Source organism: Diadema setosum, chromosome 19, assembly GCF_964275005.1.
Source record: "Diadema setosum chromosome 19, eeDiaSeto1, whole genome shotgun sequence".
NCBI classification, from domain to species: Eukaryota; Metazoa; Echinodermata; class Echinoidea; order Diadematoida; family Diadematidae; genus Diadema; species Diadema setosum.
In genome coordinates this window covers 5,681,756-5,701,344 of record NC_092703.1, presented here as the reverse complement: position 1 = coordinate 5,701,344, position 19,589 = coordinate 5,681,756, and the positions used below count along the sequence as shown (strand labels likewise).

At 36.0% G+C, this 19,589-nt stretch overlaps 1 protein-coding gene across 1 annotated transcript; it reads left to right on the top strand.

Moving 5' to 3' along the window:
- Positions 1 to 1,777: 1,777 nt before the first annotated feature.
- LOC140242712 (L-rhamnose-binding lectin CSL3-like) lies at positions 1,778 to 10,636 on the top strand. The gene is made up of 3 exons (XM_072322472.1): positions 1,778 to 1,837; positions 7,607 to 7,700; positions 10,077 to 10,636. Exons 2-3 carry the CDS (start codon positions 7,631 to 7,633, stop codon positions 10,634 to 10,636), a joined length of 630 nt encoding a protein of 209 aa, XP_072178573.1. The 5' UTR covers positions 1,778 to 1,837; positions 7,607 to 7,630.
- Positions 10,637 to 19,589: the final 8,953 nt, after the last annotated feature.

The following is a 19,589-nucleotide window of genomic DNA, read 5'->3' as shown; positions in this document are numbered from 1 at the left end:
AATGATGATGATAATAATGTAATAACGTATATAATGATAATAGTAATTATATCAATAATATGAAGAGTTTGATTGCAAAAACCGATAAGTCCATATTTGTCAAATGGAGATATTTGCGATTAAAGGTCAAGAAAAATAAAGAGAATAATAAGAAATTTTTTGCTTCTTTTGACCATAACTTCAAAAATGTACCTTTATACAGTGTTATTATGTAGTGACCAATATGTCATTTAAAAGGTATTATATTGTACTTTATGACAGAGACCGTACTTCAAAATCTTCAAAAATGGACTTATCGGTTTTTGCAAACAAACTCTTCATATATTAACAATCACAATACAGGCTTGCATAGTCAATTATACCTCTTCGATAGCTATATAGGAGAAACAGTGTCGGGTTAATGCTGATCCTCTAAGAGCCCTTCCAGCATTTTTGCCCAAATATTGCCCTCCTGCATAAATATGAATGACATTGACACATTGTCATATGACTAACACATAATGTTTCAATGTCTTACATCAAGTCACCTCAGTACACACATTTTCCCTCAATATTCCATACTCCTGACAATGCCTGGTAATATCATAATTTCCATAAACGTCATTTGAAAAAAAAATAATTAGAATAAACTTGAAAAAATCTGTTTCAATTATGCAATAAATTCGTTCCGCCATCAGAGGGAGGCAGGTAATATTTTTCATTAGAATTAAAAAAGCTTCAGATTTTCAGTCTTTGGATAGAAGTTCCGAGTAAATATCAAAACGGATGCCCTGAGACACACAGAATAGTCAGGCTTCTAATCATTCTTTTTTTTTAAGTGAGAAAGCTCTTCACTTTCATTAATATTTGCTCAAATTAAGTTATTTTTGGTGCATGTATGCGACTTTGGCTTTGGTAACAGCGAGCTTTAGATCTGCGACGCAAACGGTAAAGACGACGCTATTAGGCTAAAAAAAAGAAAGAAAAAAAGGTGTTCTGCATTATATGCGCGAGCAACTGGCGAGAGGCAGCTGTTTTCATTGTTCAATACGGGAAGATGCGTCGTCTTATAGCGTTCGCTCACTAACAGGGAGCCCGTCGCGAAAATCTGAAGCTCCCTAAATGTCGAGAAAGCGGTAGGAAAAAATGTGTGTCAAAATTAATCTTACTTGTTTTGTTGCCTTTCTTTAAGTTGTCAAAATGTGATCAATTTGATTTACCTTCATCATCATTTATGAAGCACATGAATACAGCATGCAAGTCAATGCGGCCGTGTCTATAGTTTGCATAAGTCGGTGTTGTTTTTTTTTTTTTGTTATCTTTCTTCTTCTTTTTTTTGAGGGGGTAGAAGTTCGGGATACATGCACCAGCATTATTCTTAGGGTCAATGTCTGCCTTTCTTTAACTCTTTTTAACTCAGAGCTCCCTCATGTGCTTCAAGACCATGTTCTTCCCTTAATGGAGACTTCAATGATAAAAACAAACAATCTACAAAACTCGTAGACAAACAAAATACTTCGACGCATCAGTATATCATGTTTCTTTATAATGCACATTATTTCGAGAATTAACAAACTGCCTGCATAGAATTGAAAAGGGCTACTTGAAAATGAGGTGAAGATGGGTGGTGAAAATGATGATGGAAACTTGATGCTCTCAAAAAGATTATCGAAATTGAAAAGAAAGAAAGAAAGAGATCCGTCTTACAAGGGTTTGATAGATCATAGATCATGCTGATAAAATCAGACCATTATCTACACATCTACCCATAGTGCTCCCCAGTACTGCTTTGGAACGGTCCCGACTGTCAGACCGTCGATCCAGCCCTCACCATATTTGCTTACGGCGAAATAGGTTGGTAAGTTCAAGAAGCTGTTCTTTAATCATTACAAACTTCAATATGCGACCGCCCGGCTCCAAACCCACAAAAAGAAGGCCAAAACGAATTTCTACATTTCTACATCGCTTAAAAGAGTAAGCTCTAGGCCTACACTTTGTATAAGCATTAAAATGATGTATAACTTGTTAGAATTGGGCATCCTTGCCTATTCAAAGGTAATTGAAAGAAGAGAGATTTAGGTGCAGTTTTATACACTCCGAAAAAAAAGAAAGATGATTTAAATATTAGCGTTACTCAGGCGTGCAGTGCATGAGAAGACGAATAAAAACAAATAGTATAGATGAAAATCGAAGTAAAAGCAGCGCCAATCAAAAAAAAAAAAAAAGAAAGAAAGAAAGATATAGTCTAGGAAACTGCTAATACATCATTTTCAGTTTTGCTTTAAGCCGCCAAATTTTGACAGTTTTAGATGGAGAGATTACTCTCCCAGGTAAGACAGACTTTATAGATTTGAGTTTTTAACATGAATGACTATTCTGGTCCTTTACAGATGATCCGAAAATCTGCGCCTTTATGTGTGTGTGTTTGAGCTTGGCGGTGACATAATTTAGGTCTATATTCGACTATTTTAAACCCTCTTTTCGCCCAATCTCTTACTCTTCCTTCTTTCTCTGTCTCTGAAGAGTTTGGTTTAAAACGGTAGGTAGCTCAACCACGAGCACTGATGTTTCACTCCCCTAATACACATTTTCTTACCGCGCTCATCCACGTAATATTTCCCGTGTTGTCCTTATTCATTAATTTCCGATACTCTATTATGATGCTACTTCATTCTTCTTATCAGAAGATCTAATTTTCTCAGTATCTTGTCTTTTGATCGTGATTCAAATCAGGAGTGGTAAGCAATTCCTACTTTCTGTGCACTTCGTGTGCATTTCAATCAATTACAATATCACATCAAGTCATGAAAGTGTGATTATATAAGGCCCTTATATGATCATAAACACATATACTGTGAGTGTGCGTTTCCATGTTAAGATTAACATTTACTGAAAGTTAGAGTTGAGAGTTAAATCAAACGAAAAGAATGATTCAAAAGTTTCATCAGAATCGAACATAGAATATGGAAGGAAATTTAAGGTCACCCTTGTCTTCGCCAAATTCATGCACATCACTGGGTTCGATGACATTTTCACCTGCGGGAATTATTGTTCCTAATTGTACGCTAGGTCTAACATATGAATTCTACCCACAAAATAACCCTGACCCTAATCCTAACCCCCAAATTAACCTAAACCTAAAACCCTATCACAATCTTAACCTAACCTTGGAGAAATAAGACCGGAGCAATTGTCGCAGGAGTAAATTATGTCCTGTAACCATATCACTATAAATTGTTCTGTTCAAAACAAAATAAAATACATGATTTTAGTGAATGATTTTCAGTCAATCATTTTGTATCTGCATTCTTTCTCCCCTGAAAGTCATTGTTACTGTATATGAGTTTGAAGGCTGCCAGTTACATGTATTTGATGGGAAGGACATACTTTATTCTTATCAATTTCGTGTCCATAGATGAACAGGATACTAGTGAGGACATCAAAAGTCGATACAACAGTTCAATGCGAGACTTGATTATGAGTGGTTACGTCATCACCTTTGCTAACCTGGCAACATGGGTCATATTTATAATACATCTATTCCATAACTTCCTTATAAAATGACACCTAATTTCATAGTATCTCTGTATCTTTCTCTTCGTCCAGTTTACTCTTTTTGTTAAATGCAACTTGGAATTGCATGTAATGCAATTGATTGTTAATGTATTGTATGACAGATATTAACGAAACAATGCCTTTAAAACACAGATCTTACTCACGACATCGCATAAACTGCTTGGACATCATTTATTGTTTGCACATGAGCGTAAAATAACACTTCATGATTTCTGGTTGTCATGGTTGTCGGGCAAGACACGCGCAGACCTATCATGATTCTGACCCAACAAAGTCCCACAAATGTTAAAGTTTATTCTTGAAAATTACATTTAAACGTTTAAACTTCTAAAAATGGGGAGGGGTATACTCCTGCGTGATTAATGAGGATGGAAAATGAAAACATTTTTTTTTTCTTTTTCGCTGAGAAATATACATAGCGTGTAACTGCAAAGAAAAACCAATACCAGAGAGGACGAAATTGTTCGTGATTTTCCATAATCTCTCGCATTGCCGATTTATTGGAGATCAAAGGATCTATGAGACGAAACACACGAGCGCAAATGATAGAGTAAAAATTACGCGAATGGAATTCGTCACTTAAAGATAAGGTAGTGTGGGGATTTATGGGTGGCCCGACTCAATCCGAGTGGTCCAATTGAATCGATGGAGTAGTTATTGATTAAATATGATTGATATGCTCATATATGTTATATTTTAAGTTCAACATCTTGAGGTGTCGGAATTATCTTTAAATTGAAGTTTACTTCACCTTTAACATTGTTTAAGCACTATGTTTGTGTTATAGAATTAGGCCTAATACTTCAGTATTACCATATATATTTCATTGTAATATTGTTTGGGCTAATTGTGGTAAAACTTAAGTTAATCCTATTTTATTATTACACAGAACAGCAGTCCACATTTATATAGGATAATCTTATTTTGCTAATGCGGATCCATTGTTTCATAAATTGAAAACGTTAAAAGTGGCTGAAATTGATGCTCTCTACAGTTGCAGTTTTTATGTTTAAATATATATATATATATATTGCCTTTAATAGCAAAATTAAATCATGTATATCCGACTCATGATGACAGTAATTTTCATCTTACAAATCCGAAAATTGTTAGTAGCACACAAATCTATGCGGCATTATGGGCTGATTTGTGGAATAGTCTTCCTAATTTTATTAAGATAGATTCTAGTCAATTCTCACTCAAGACATATAATATGAATCGACATCTATTATCGTTATTGTAATGTACTGTCGAGTGTCAATTCTCGTTGTTATTCCATGACAGTTAACTAGTCTTACAGTTTTCTGTTTCTTTTTCTGTGGATTGTCTTTATTTTCTGATGTGTCATATCATTTTTATTTGAAATTTATTCATAAATTAGTTTTGAACTGAAATCTTAAACGTTCTGAAGGGTCCTATGTCTTGTAAAACACGCAGAGTGCGAACACAATTCATATTTTCCAAGATACACTTTATTTTTTTTTCACCACTGTTCACTGCAATGTTACACTACAATAATGTAATGACTCGTGTGCATACATTATGCATATACTATACATTATGTATATCATTTTTTCCAATGAAAATTAATCTACAAAGACATGTTTTTTTTCTAAATAGCATTAACATTTCATAAAACAACATATTGCACAATGCGCTTGCCCCCTAACTCTTCTTTGCACTCTTGCATTTTGTACGTACCCTCCTCCGTTATACAATTTATCATGTATTAAAAATTTTGTTACGAAGTATAAGCCATTATATCATTATGCTTTTTCCGAGGCCGTCGTCAAATCCAAGCTTCAGCTTAAGATTACGTTTTTGTTTTTGTTTTTGTTTTTGTTTTTTTTTTTTTTGTTTTTTTTGGGGGGGGGAGGGGTATTAATTCGATTGAGTAATCAACGATTTACCAACTGTTTTGTATGATTATAACTCACTTATAATATTTCATTGTTGGTACATTGTACAATATATACAACTACATTTATATTCATTTTGTGCTGGATGTAATATGACTGGCGTTGGAAAATGATTAATAAATAATGTGCATTGTATTTGTGAAAAATGCAAATATCAAATCAAATCAAATCATATCATATCAAATCAAATCTAATCAAGTCAAATCTTCACTTCAACGAAGCGTGGAGTACACTCATCGGTAACGTTCGACTCCTGTCGAGATTCTTCGGCTGTTTGTGCGTACATAGAGATCAGTGATATATATAGTTGTACAGATTTGTTACGGAGACTCTCGAATATATCCGAGCCGGGCCAGCCTTCCCATCCCATGGTGTCCCCGCGCTACACACATATGCAGTTTCTTTAAAGATTCACAGAGCCACGCCAATAAACCATTTCAATCACACCACAGAATTTCATAGATAATGAGCTTTAAATCTCCAAGTTATAAAACACTACCGCATGCCCCTCCCCCCCCCCCAAAAAAAAACAACAACAACAAAAACAACAACAGCAACAACAACAACAACAACAACGGGACCCTTTGTAATGATAATCTTAAAATAGTGAATCAATTCAAATACAATTTCAGGGTATGAAACTATAACTTGTTATACCCACATCTTTGATAGAAAAAACCCCATCTGTTTTCCTTCAGTGGTCAAAGACATATGAGAGGATTTTATAGAGCAAACCAGGAATCCCTTCCCTCCAAGTTTTGTCCATTGCGTTCACTTGTTAAAATTCAGTCAGTTAGTCAGATAAAAAAAAAGAGTAAAATTTTACAAGACCAACGGTAAAAAAAAAATGAAATGATGAAATACAAGGAAGTTATGACACTTTGAAGTATTATTAATTTCTGCAAAACAGTACTTGTACAGTGGATATGAACATGCAAATGAGTGGGCTAACCATGTCATAACCTCACATTTTCTAGTGTTCGTGTACAAAAATATGACGAAAATTCAGTGTTTCTGTCATTAAAGTCTGTAACATGATGTTAGTTCTGGTTGAATAACTTCAGAATACTGATCAGCTAGATATACGAGGATCTGAGCCTCGGGCATAATTGCGTTTGAATGAAAAACTGGGAATTTCAAGATTTTATGTACAAACTATACATATGGCAAGCTGTGAGGGAGTGTCGTGCTCACTTTTCTTTATGAAAATGTCATAACTTCCTTATTTTTCATCTGATTTTGTTCAAAATTATACCGCAGAACTCAAAATATTCTACTCTTTCTTATCAGACTAACTTATATTTGGACTGGACTTCGCCTAAAATAAAGGGGATGGCTATTAACTAATCAGTGAGAATCACTGGGAATCGCCCCGTCACTGTACAGGCATGCTTACCTGGAAATATTAAACTGCACATTACTTGAATATGAGATCATTCTGAAGTAAATAATATTCACACAACAACAGATACATTATGTACTCTTAAATGAATCCCACAAAGATTGGAAAAATCATCCCCCATTAGCATTCCCACTGATCAGTTACTATCTTTTCTATTCAATATAAAGTAATCCAGTTGTAAAACAACAAAATGTTCAATGAACATTAATTATTTGACCTGCACATGTTACTACATAGATGTCAGTCTAAGTAACGTACGTTCACACACACACACACACACACACACACACACAGTCATTTTGGTATAAATTCCGAAAATTGCTTGTTTGAAGCATTTTGGGGACAAAGTTATCTCTCATTAAAGTGTTCTCAAAGATCATATTGTATTTGGGGGTAATGCTGTTCCAGGTTGTTCCAGGAGCATCCAAGTGCCACACTTGCCGAAGTCTGCGGAAATTTTTCAACGGGGCAATCCGATTGTTTTTTTTTTTTTTTTTTTTTTTTTTTTTTTTTTTAGGGGGATGGGGCATACTGTACAATTGTATTTATTTCAGTTTTCAGTGCAGCAAATGAAATACATGTAAATGAAATGAATGAATGAATGCTCAGTATAAATTATATTGTTCAATTTATAACTAAAAGACGAGATAAACGTATATTATCAACGTTTCTTACATTATGCCTTTATCATTTATTTACATACTTTCTTTTTTTTCTCCCTCTTTCTCAGTCTAGCTACAGATATCGTCTAAAAATGAACGGTCTGACTGGAATTACCTTGTTCTTCTTTCTGGCGACTGTGTGTGTGTCTGCATTACGACGACGTGAGTGAACGGTTCCATGCTGAAACCACACTGCCATTTTCTTTGTCTGCATGTCTGTCTGTCAGTCTGCTCCTTTCAATTTCTGACTTTGTATGTGTGTGTGTGTGTATGTGTGTGTGTGTGTGTGTGTGTGTGTGTGTGTGTGTGTGTGCGTATGCACGCGCGTCTAGTTCATGGAGTTCGAAAATACTGAGTTACAACGGGTAACCTGGTATGTAGAAATGTATACACAGGTGCCATGTGCGGTATACAGTTCGTGTTTTTGAAGGTTTGATATTCCGAATTACGTGAAATAAAGTTTCGTTGATTCGAATGTCTAAAGGGAAACAAGCTTCGTTAATTCGAAAACGAAGTAAGGTTGGCTTGTACCAACATCTAGGTATGAAGGAACTAATTTACAGTGTGTTAAGGGATTAACGAACCTGCCGAATGACGAATCTTGTTTCATTTCAGAATTATAGAGTTTTGCGGATTGCTACTCTATTCTCACCCACTATGTGTATACATGGGTTTATTTCTTGTTTATCATTAGAACGTAAATGGCAGGACAGTGGCTATCATATACAAGGTACCGTTACGGACAGTTGTTGGGAAGGAGGTATGGATAACCCTCTGCAGGGCAAGAAAGAAGGAAAATATTATAACAAACTGTTTTGGTGTATCTTCTGCAAGACGAAAATACTCGGGGGGGAATTGTAAGATGCTGCCAAAGTTTTGGTTAGAAGAGAGAAAAAGGAGAAATTTTGAGTGTTATACCCTGTATAGGTCAAAACTTTGATTATAATCATGAAATGCATTTGTTAGGCCTACACAATGCATCTGCTACGGCGGGAAATTACTAATCCAAACATACGCGAATCCAGTGATTGCAGACTTGTTTTTAAGAATACAGTAGTATAAAGCTTAGGAAGAATTCGAAAAGTTACAAATCAGCACGAAAGTTAGGTCACATCAAATAAAACGACAAAATATGACGTAAGTACATGTATTTTTCCAACATTCTCCTGAGAAGGTTGCCTTTTTCTATATGTTTTATGTATATTATTTTAATGATAATCTGTCATGACTTTACAGATGTGAAGTTAGTCGGTTGGGGTCATATTTCGTTTTTATTAAGGGTAAAAGTTGAACGTTCACTGCAATATAATCATCGTTATACCATATTGTGACAAAGTCCACAGAGAATTCACTTAACTATTTTAGCATTGCTACAATAGAAACGAGTCAAACAGGAGTAGGTAGTGAAAGCAGAAATTCGATCAAAGCTGGACAAGTACAACGAAACCTGCTGCCATTTTGGTGTTGTTTGTTCTTGAAGTTTCTTATTGCAATCATTCAATAGTCTTTCATGTTTGACTGTCACCTCAGTTGCGTTTTTTTTTTTTTTTTTTTTTTTGTTAGGCGCATTCTTTGACATTGATTTATACTTTCATGCAATGGAAAGTGTTCTTTTTGACAGTATACAATGCAGGGGCCGCAGAACATTTTTCGGGGGGGGGGGGGCTGCAGGACGGCGGTCAATGGTACCTCCCCCCCCCCCTCCTCCGCTTTAGACCGGAAGAATGTATAAAGGACAGAAACTTTGGAAGTTCATGGGTGCTGTGATTTTGTTTTCCATTTTTATTCCGACTTTATTTTTTTGACGAGCCAAAAAGGTGTGAGGGGGGGGGGGCTGCATCTCTATCTTAAGCCCTCGCCCCACCCCTTATCTGTGGATTATCGATAATCGATTATAGAATATTATGTAGCAACCATCAGCGGATATATTCGCAGATACAATCCTGACGGCGTACCATTTTGGCCAATACTTGTATTTGGCATTTTCGTCATTACCCAACTGAAATCGTGATATCACACACTTTCTAATGCGTATGTGTCCATTCTGGCGAAAAAAAGGGGTTTGCAGGCGTATGGAAATTTGTTTAAAACCAAAAAATGAATATGGTATTTGACAAACCCATGCATTGGATAAGACGCGACATGAGATGAAATAGGTGCACGTCACGAGCTCGACAGCCACGGGTCATACACCCTACGTGTTATACAGTTCACGAGTCATACTGCCTACTACTATTACGGTCCATGAGCTCGACATCAAGGAAAATAGGAGCACGGGCTATACGGTCCACCAGCTCGACACTCGGCGGAAAAAAAGACCGACTTTTTGCCGAGTGTTGATCTCGTGGGCTGTATGCCTCATTGGTGTCGATCTCGTAGGATAACCCCGATGAAAACCTGGCATCCAAACTTACCCAACAAGCCCCCCATATATTTGCATTGATTGTAATGTGCCCTGATCTTGTTGATCTGTGGTGTTTGAACGTTTACATTACACAACCGATAGACAAAGCTCTCTCATTTTCATCTGACTTTCAGATGCACTAGTTTGCGAACATACGACAATGTATCTCAGCTGCGGCACAGGACGAGAGATATACATACAGAGTGCAAGCTACGGTCGTCGGAGCGATCGCCTTTGCACGACTGAACGAATGTCCAACACCAACTGCCACAGCACGAGGTCTATGTCTGTCGTCTCAAATGCCTGTGATGGACGGTCTTCTTGCAACGTTCGAGCATCCAACTCTTACTTTAGCGACCCTTGCCTTTATACCTTTAAGTATTTGGAAGTCTTGTACGCCTGCGCCTCATGGACGCAGAGGCGTGTTTGCGAGCATTCTACTCTCAGCCTGTCCTGCCCCTCTGGGCAGGCGCTCATCATTGGGGACGCCCTCTACGGGCGGCAGGCTGGTAGAAGTGTCTGTCCTCATCGATACATCAGATCGCAAAACTGCAGAGCATCTTCATCGTTGTCTGAAGTGAGGAACAGGTGCGAAGGGCGAAACTCCTGCTCAGTGCCTGCCACAAACGGCGTGTTTGGTGACCCGTGCTGGCGCACGTACAAGTATCTTGAGGTGCAATACGACTGTGTGTGATTCGGTAAGTTTCTTTTTTTTAATGGAGAATTTCCGAAGCATCGATCTGACGCCGCGCAAAAATGACACATTTTCCAGGTATTTTCACCCTCACTCATTTGCTGCTTGCAGACTGTGTATTGTTTTATATATACATGGCAAAAAGGTCCACTATCATAAGTTTCTTTTGCTCAACAAACTAATAAATGGCATAATAAATGTGCCAAATAACCGTCTGAACAACAAGAACATTAGTTTGTAAGTAAAGCGTTTTGGGGTTACGACTACACTCCCAGGATGTAAGTTTCCTTTTTGGGCCCATACCTGTACTGACAGCACATTGGAGTGGCCGGCCTACCAGCCTGCAAGCTACATACAATCAGCGACCACTGGTAGCTGACAATGTACCCTAATTATATACGATAAATCAATAACAAATAGATTGATCCATCTAGTGTTAAGGAGCTTTTTATTCACTTATTTGATAATTCTAGTAACAAACAACATTTTCAAGGCACGATGTTATTTTGAATTGAACGTTTCATGACCTTTCTTGGGAAAATGAAAGTACAATGTAATGTTGAAAGAATAACTCACGGAAGACAGCGCCTATTGCGATCAGTACAATCAGGACAAAGGTTTTGACGATGCATGGGTTGTGCATCAGATATTTTGAATGGTGGCGCTGCTCACATTTTGTCGAGTACGGTTAAAGGTGAAAATTAGTAACCGATCAGTGGGAATGCTGAGGGATGATTGTTCCAATCATTGTGGGATTCATTTAAGAGTATATTATATATCTACTCTTGTGTGAAAATGATTTTCTTCAGAACGGTCTCATATTCAAGTAATGTGCAGATTAATGCCCCGTCACTGACCAGGCACGCTAACCTGGAAACATATAGAATAATCTGACGGTATATCATAACCTACATTCTTTGAATCTTGTTTTTGTCTTTCTACAGGCTCCTATAATCGATGCTTTGCCGCACTGAGATGAAGGAATGGAATCTTCTTGACGGTTAAATGGTTTTAGTTCTTTTCTTACACGTGTCTTATACAAGTATATGCCACTTTCTCCACGAATCGGCAAACTTATTACAATTTTTAGAGTTAGAGATCGCAGTGCATTGTTGGCTACGGTTTTGGTATGACATGAACACGAACCGTATAATGATTCTCACATGGATTTAGATTAAAAGATCAGAAAGTAGCAGATGTATAGACAAAGTATCCAAAAATATCCTTCCCTTTACATTGTTGTAAATTTATGATCATTACCAATTATTGTTAATAATTCCACCCGAGTGTCAAAAATAATGTTGCAGCACACACACACACACACACACACACACTTACGCCAAAAATATTGCAGTATTTTAAGGTTTCTTTTTTTCTTTTTTTTTCTTTTTTCTGCAGACACAGCTGAGTATTTGAAATATTCCAAGAGTATAGCAATGTGTCATCGCATAACATAACAATACACTAAATTGTTTTAACCTTTTAAATAATTACTGTGAAGAATATTTTACATTTTTAATGAAAAATTATCTATACACCTATAACATCTACAATAAAAACTGAAAATCCTTTGCGACTTCTCTCTCGATTTAGCTTACAGTAAAATGAAACTTCATGTTTACTTTCTCGAAACACTGTTTCACAAGAATGACGAGAAAACGAGAACAGGCCATTTTAGTCCATGTGACTCAAACCTGAATATCATATACTACCAATCACGTTATAAAACAGTTGTAAATGGAAACAGTTACCAAGACTAGGCTCCAATAAAAACATTACAAATATCGGAGAGTCTGACATTCTCGTTACACTTCAATTTGTGTTCGTTCTCTGAACAAAATGAAATCATCATAAATGATATGTGCATTGTCGGTCATACCTCTTTCATAATGTGTGCGTGAAGCAATAAATCTTTCAAGTCTATTAGCATACTGAATCCTATGTGTGTCAGGTAGTCATTGAATGAAGATGTGTTTTGTCCAGCCAGCCTCTTAAACCCTATAGTACTTACAAACATGTGCACCCAGCACACGGAGTTATGTTACAATTACATCTTAACCCTTCTCAGTGTTCTTCTGATTAATTTGGTATACATGTTGCGTGTACGTTGGTTCTTAAGAGCAAATGTAGTTTTTCAAAGCCAGTAAGCTTTGCTATTGTATTATACACAGAAAAAGAGAAGATCGAGGGAGGGGGAGAGAGAGAGAGAGAGAGAGAGGGAGGGAGGGAGAGCGTAGAGAGCGCTAGGAATAGTACATTAGAAGTACAGTATATGTATTAAAAACATGAAAATACACTCGCTTGTGTAAACGTAAGGCACTATGGAAATGCACAATGTATCATAAGGCTCAGTTTACGCAAGGAGGTACGTCGGGCGGTTCGCCTATAGCTACCTTATGTGAGAAATAACAACATTGAGTGGAGTGGACGGAGGCAATTCCTGTGTAAAGAGGAAAGAATTCAATAGTGTCTTCTTTAATTTGTTTTGTCGTACGTTGTGAGTGCCTCTTTTGAAAATGGCCGGGGTTGACTAGTGTACGTCCGATTTGCACGTCACAAGCTCGACACCCACGAGTTATACAGCCTACCAGCTAGACTAAAAGTGAACAAGGCCCATGAGCTCGCCATCAAGTAAAATAGGTCCCCGAGCTATACGGCCCACCAGCTAGACAATTGGAAAAAAAGGGCCCATTAGCTTGAAATTATGGAAACAAGGCCCACGAGGCCGAAACAATTCGAAAAGGTCCATGAGACAGAAATTACATCACGAGGCTTCATGCCATGTATTGGACTTATGGGCTTTATCTGCCTAGTGTCGAGCTCAAGGGCCTTATTTTTCTAGTGTCGAGCTGGTGGGTCTTTTTGTCTTGTGTTGAGCTCGAGGACTGTGTGACTCAAGGACTTTTCATTTTTTTCAAAGCAGAGCTCGTAGGTTGTATGCTCGTGGGTGTCGAACCCGTGGGGTGACCCCAAGTAATGCAGGTAATGGGTGCTATCCCTAATCAACATTGAAGCTACCAAACATATTAACTTTTTTTTTTGATAATTCTTTATTCGAATTTCGTACCATTCCATATCATAGAGACAGAAATGTTCACAGAATCAAAACATCATACAAAAACAAACTGCTTTTTACACAAACATTGTACACAATAACGTCAAACTTACACTACATAAATAACAAAATGCATTATCACCACCATTGTGCAAACTAATATCAAATTTCACATTGTAACTCTCTAAAATCAAGGAAACGAAATCCGCTTTTTTTTAAACACATAATTCTCGCACAAGTCCGCGAAACGGGAACATAAAGATCATTTGCTTAAGACACAAAACGTTTCGCGGACATAAAGATCATTTGCTTAAGACACAAAACGGGGCATACTTCACTGTTTCTCTATGAAAAAAACAAAAACAAAAACAAGGCCATTTGCGAGACAACATACACACATGCACACACATCCCCACACCATGCCAACATGCACCCCTCCCCCCCCCCCCCCCCCGTGCCTTCAGCCCTTAGGATTCAGGTTTTATTCACACTTTAATACCTTTGCAGTATAAATTGCCATTTTGTTTCTCATACAATAAAATACTTTCTACTCATGATATGGAAGTGATGTGGAAATGAAACAATAGAGACGAGGAAAAAAACAAGAAAAAAAAACACACAAAGATAATCACATAGGATTATCATCCTCGGTGTACCTCATATATATATTCCCACTTTGACAGATGCATTCCAACTGTTCCTCTTTTACTAGCTATCTTATTTTCTTCTTCTTTACACATCTTGAAATACTTCATAACTTCATTAAAATTTGGTACCTTCCCTTCTGATCTCGCTAAATATAAAACATATTTAATCATCAATATAATCGTATTCCATCCTTTGATTTTTAACGAGTTTCCAGATATACCTGTATAAACAACTTCCCAATTCATATTTCCTAATTCTTCTAAATTAAATTTCTAAATAATAATTTGCCACAAATCCTGCACTTTAATACACTCCCAAAATAAATGTGAATATGTCTCCATGCTCTTTTTGCAGAAAGAACAGAGATCATCCGAAACAAACCCAAATCTCAACAGATTAACTTTTGTATAAAGTGCACCATGAAGAAGTTTAAACTGAAATTCTCTAAGCTTTGGGATAAGAGTTGTGACTCTGGGTCGGAGAAAAATATCTTTGGTTACTTTTGAGGAGAAGACAAAATTACTCTGTTGATCTCCTACTTCCAATGTATATAAATGTTGTAAATCAGTTTAAAAAATGCGTGTAAATCTTCCTCGAAGGTATGTCACCAATCCTAATTTCTTTTCCATGTAATTTTAACCAAATATCATACACTTGAAAAGGTTTATTGCTGACCCAGGATAAACTAAACCGTCCACTTTTCAAAATTACATTACAAATCCTCCAAACATATTCAATTTCCTCACTACACAACCCTGCTTTCTGAAAATAGATAATCGGCCGTATACCTTTTCCATCAAAATAATGACATAATCTATAAAAATTTTTCCTAAATAAATTTTCATTATATATCATTTTACCTTTCAATAAAAAAAAATCTATTATTAAATACTATTTGATTGATAGACCCCTCTTCTAAATCTCTCAAACTTCCCAAATCTTGCCACGCTTGTAAAATCTCTTTATAAAATTTCGGAACTTTCAAAGAAAGCTTATTCATTTCAAAATTACACTGAAAAATTAAAATGCCACCAACTGACCTAAACACATATTGAAAATACTTTTTCCAGGTCATATTCTTTTCTCCACAAAAAAGTCTTTTCACCCACATTACTCTTTGAGCTTTAACGAACAACTCAAAATTCATCATTCTAAGTCCCCCTTCTCCATAATCTTGATACAAAATAACCCTTTTAATGCGATCTTTTCCTTTCCATAAAATTTCAAAACAAATCTTTTTAACCTCTGCAAATACCCACGAAGTAACAACAATTGACGATGATATATAATTCAATTTAGATAATGCGTATGTTTTAAGCAAATGAATCTTACCCATCAAAGATAAATCTCTTTGTTTCCACCAACTTAATAATCTTTTTATTTTACTAAGTATCTCTTTATAATTCATTTCTTCTCTCAATTTTAAATCTGTCGAAAAATAAACCCCCAATATCTTCACCTCTTTCACCAAATTACGAAACGAAAGCTCCCCTACCCTATCCCTGTCTTTTCCTATCCACAATATTTTTGTTTTTTCCAAATTAACCTTCAAACCAGTCATTTCATAAAAACACAAAATTTCATACACTCTTTTAACCGAACTCTTATCTCTGACAAAAATTGTCATATCATCAGCATATAACACTTGTCTAACCTCAAAATCACCCAGAGTAATTCCTTTAATACCTTCAGCACTCCTCAATGCTTGCGCAAGAATTTCAGTCACAACCAGAAATAAATATGGCGACAGAGGATCACCTTGCCTAACTCCACGATCAACATCAAAATAACCAGTTGAAAACCCACCATTCATTATACTACTAATTCCATTATACAAAATTTTTACCCAAGAACAAAAATAAGGACCAAAACCAAACAATTCCAATACCTTAAACAGAAACTCATGAGAAACAGAATCAAACGCCTTTTCAAAATCAACTGCAATTAAAAAACTCTGCATGTTATTATTCAAACAATAAAAAACCATATCATCTATCAACCTTATAGCTTCTCCAATATTCCTATTTTTCATATACCCTACCTGATCCGGCTTAATTATATCCTCTAATACCTCCTTCACTCTATTCGCTAAAACTTTAGAAAGTAATTTATAATCAACATTCAATCAAGTAATAGGTCTATAATTCTTAATATGTAAAGAATCTTTACCATCTTTTCCTATCAAAGTAATTACTCCTTGTCTCTGCGATATTGAAAGAATCCCTTTATCATACGCCTCATTAATAACATCAACAATCAGACCTCCAATATATGGCCAAAAATTCATATAAAATTCCACAGAAAAACCATCATTACCCGGTGATTTGTTCAGTGCCATAGTCTAAGGCATTAAAACATTCCTCCTGCGTTATTTTACACTCACATGAAATTCGACTTTCATCACTTAACCTGGGGATATCGGCGAAGAAACAGTTTTCTGTATAATCTTCTTCTGACCGTTTCCTTTTTGAATACAATTTCTCATAAAATAACTTGATGACACGCAATATTTCCCTTTTATTTCGTGTTATATCACCATTTTCATTATATAATTCTTTAATAAATGTTTTCCGTTTATTAGATGACAATAATTGCTGAAAATATTCCTTCTTCTCTTCACCTTCCTCATACCAAACCGCTCGTGATCTTATCTTAATTCCCTCTAAACAAAAATTATGTAACCCCGCCTCAACACACACACACACACACGCACACACACACAGCCATATTTTAGAACTGAAACTATACATGTATTCTTCCTCTTACAATAATCAGTCAAAAAGGAATCACAGTCATTTTTAATCTAGCTCAATATTCACGTGCTCTCCCATAAAATCGATGGGACAGGTTCTCTCAGTCAATCAGAACCTATTAAAGCCGCGATACAGTTTTCATTTTTGGATGGCTTTACACAAAGAATGAAATAAAACTTCGGTCACTCTATAAATTTGATATCAAGGCATCATAACGGCAACTGATATACTGTTCATTGCAGTTTCGAAGAATACAAGATATTGGCATAAAACAACATGTATATTGCATAATATACAGCACAGTAGACATAGAAAAATATGGGAAATGTCATTAATTATGCACTCATTTTTATGTACATTGTGTTTGTATGTGACAAAGAGACCATGATTAAAACAGCAAGAACAGTGTGTAATAATATTGTAATCACATAATTGCGTACATAGCAAAGAGTTGTGGTTATTTATTACAGCGTATGGATAAAATAATAATTATGTTGACAAACAAAGAAAGTCAGCAAGAGCAACGAAAGAGTAACACCATTAATATTACACTCCCCTTGAAATTTACGGAAAAAAAAATGACGTGGGGAAGAAATACCTTAAAGATGGCCCTTCCCTTTTGCATTCCTTCCCAAATAGCACAGAACATGATATATTCCACCAGAATGACAAGACTATTGTAAATCTATAACATTTCTGTGATATTTGAAGGTTGTCAGCCGTTAAGATTCAAATAATGCATCAAACGCTCACCGTAGCGTATTCTGTGTACTAGGCACAGCTGCATACATTAATCCTCCTGTGGTTTGACTTATACACTGTACTTCGAACAACAGATATGCATGTTAAAGCTGTCAGAAAAGAAGAATTCACTAGCTTCTCTTACTTTGTTATCAATGGCAAACAACAACACACCATTTTCATGAACTACATGTACAACTAAGTGCATCACACAGGTCTGTAAAACTAGACTTGTATTTAGATTTGTAATTTTGCGTAGTAGGCAAAAATTATTCAAATCTTAACGGTCAAATAAAGACCCTCTTGAGTTCAAAATGTACAGGAGGTTTCCAAATAGTGTTTTCTTCAATACCTAAGTGTTGTCACCAATTTTTCAAAAATTTGCATGCAAAAGGGATTGGCTGTCTTTAAGACAAAAGGTCTGCTAAAATGTTAGACACTTCAAACAAAATGTCACATTAATATCAATTACAGTATCATGACAAAATGTTCCAACAAATATTTTCAGCACTTTGACCCATACTTTTTAGCTACACCCCAAAAGCATGGTTAGTAACATCACGGTTAATAAAGTCATATTATTTTGTCCAATGTTATTCCCCAGGTCCTTCTGACCCTTCTAAGTATGATTGATTAAATATCACATACTTTTTTTTTTTCCATATGGCAAAATTTGTAAGGACAAAAAAAAAAAAAAATGAGACTGTATATCACAAAAACAAAAAGTCGCACCCACTGATTTTACGCGTGGACTCAACATTATAAGTAAATCGCGTCAACCTATAGTCAATCTTGAGTTTCTTATATTTTCTGAAAAAGCAATACTTCTACATAATTCTAAGGTTTGGCGTTATTAAACGAATGGGCAATTGTGTTTTAGCGGTTTCCTACAACATCGATTTTGTAGAATAGAGTGATTAGGTTTGTCATAGAGGCCCCTTTCCATGTCTTAAAAATCTTTTACACGCTCTTCACTTTCAACACTGATAGCTTCAGAAAGGATGGTGACAAAGCTTTTAACGTCGGTATATATAATATAGTCATGTATAATAATGTGTTAATAAACGTATTTCAAAAGTCTCGTTTCTCCGTGTATTCGCTTCATATTCTTATGGAGTATGGCTTTCTTGTCGGTATCTAGGTAGGTTATGAGAGTCCATTTGAATTCAATTACACATCTCTTCAGAATCTCCCCCTTACTTAAAATCCATATCTGGTGACTTTTTGTTGGTTTTGTGATGTAAGATCACAGATATAAAATAGTCATTTGAATTTGAATGCAATTGTCTTCTTCATCCTATGCACATTTTGAATGATGTTTTCATATCTCGAAAAAAGAAAAGAAAAATAGTTTCTACCGAATATGAAAGACTTTTCAGAATTCTGAACATCAATGGCATTACAGGTGATACCCGTATGGTGTATCAAAGATTAACATAAAGAGGCATTTTCTTGTGTTGATGTCACGTCCTCCTGAACGGAATTGCCGTAATCATGGTAATGATAATGAAAAGGGCATTCATATTGCACAGCTACTATGATAGGAGATGGCAGTATACTCTATGCTGTGTATTACAAAATGGTAGTCATGTCAAACATAATTCAAATGTCGGCGTTTTGAGGTGGATACGGCTAAGTTTTAAGTTCCTTGATTCACAAATTCCTACAGAGATTATTCCACGATTCTGGAGCAGCATACATGAAAGCCCTGTCGCGAAGGGTATTTTTTTTTCTTTTTTTTCTCAACAATGCTTAT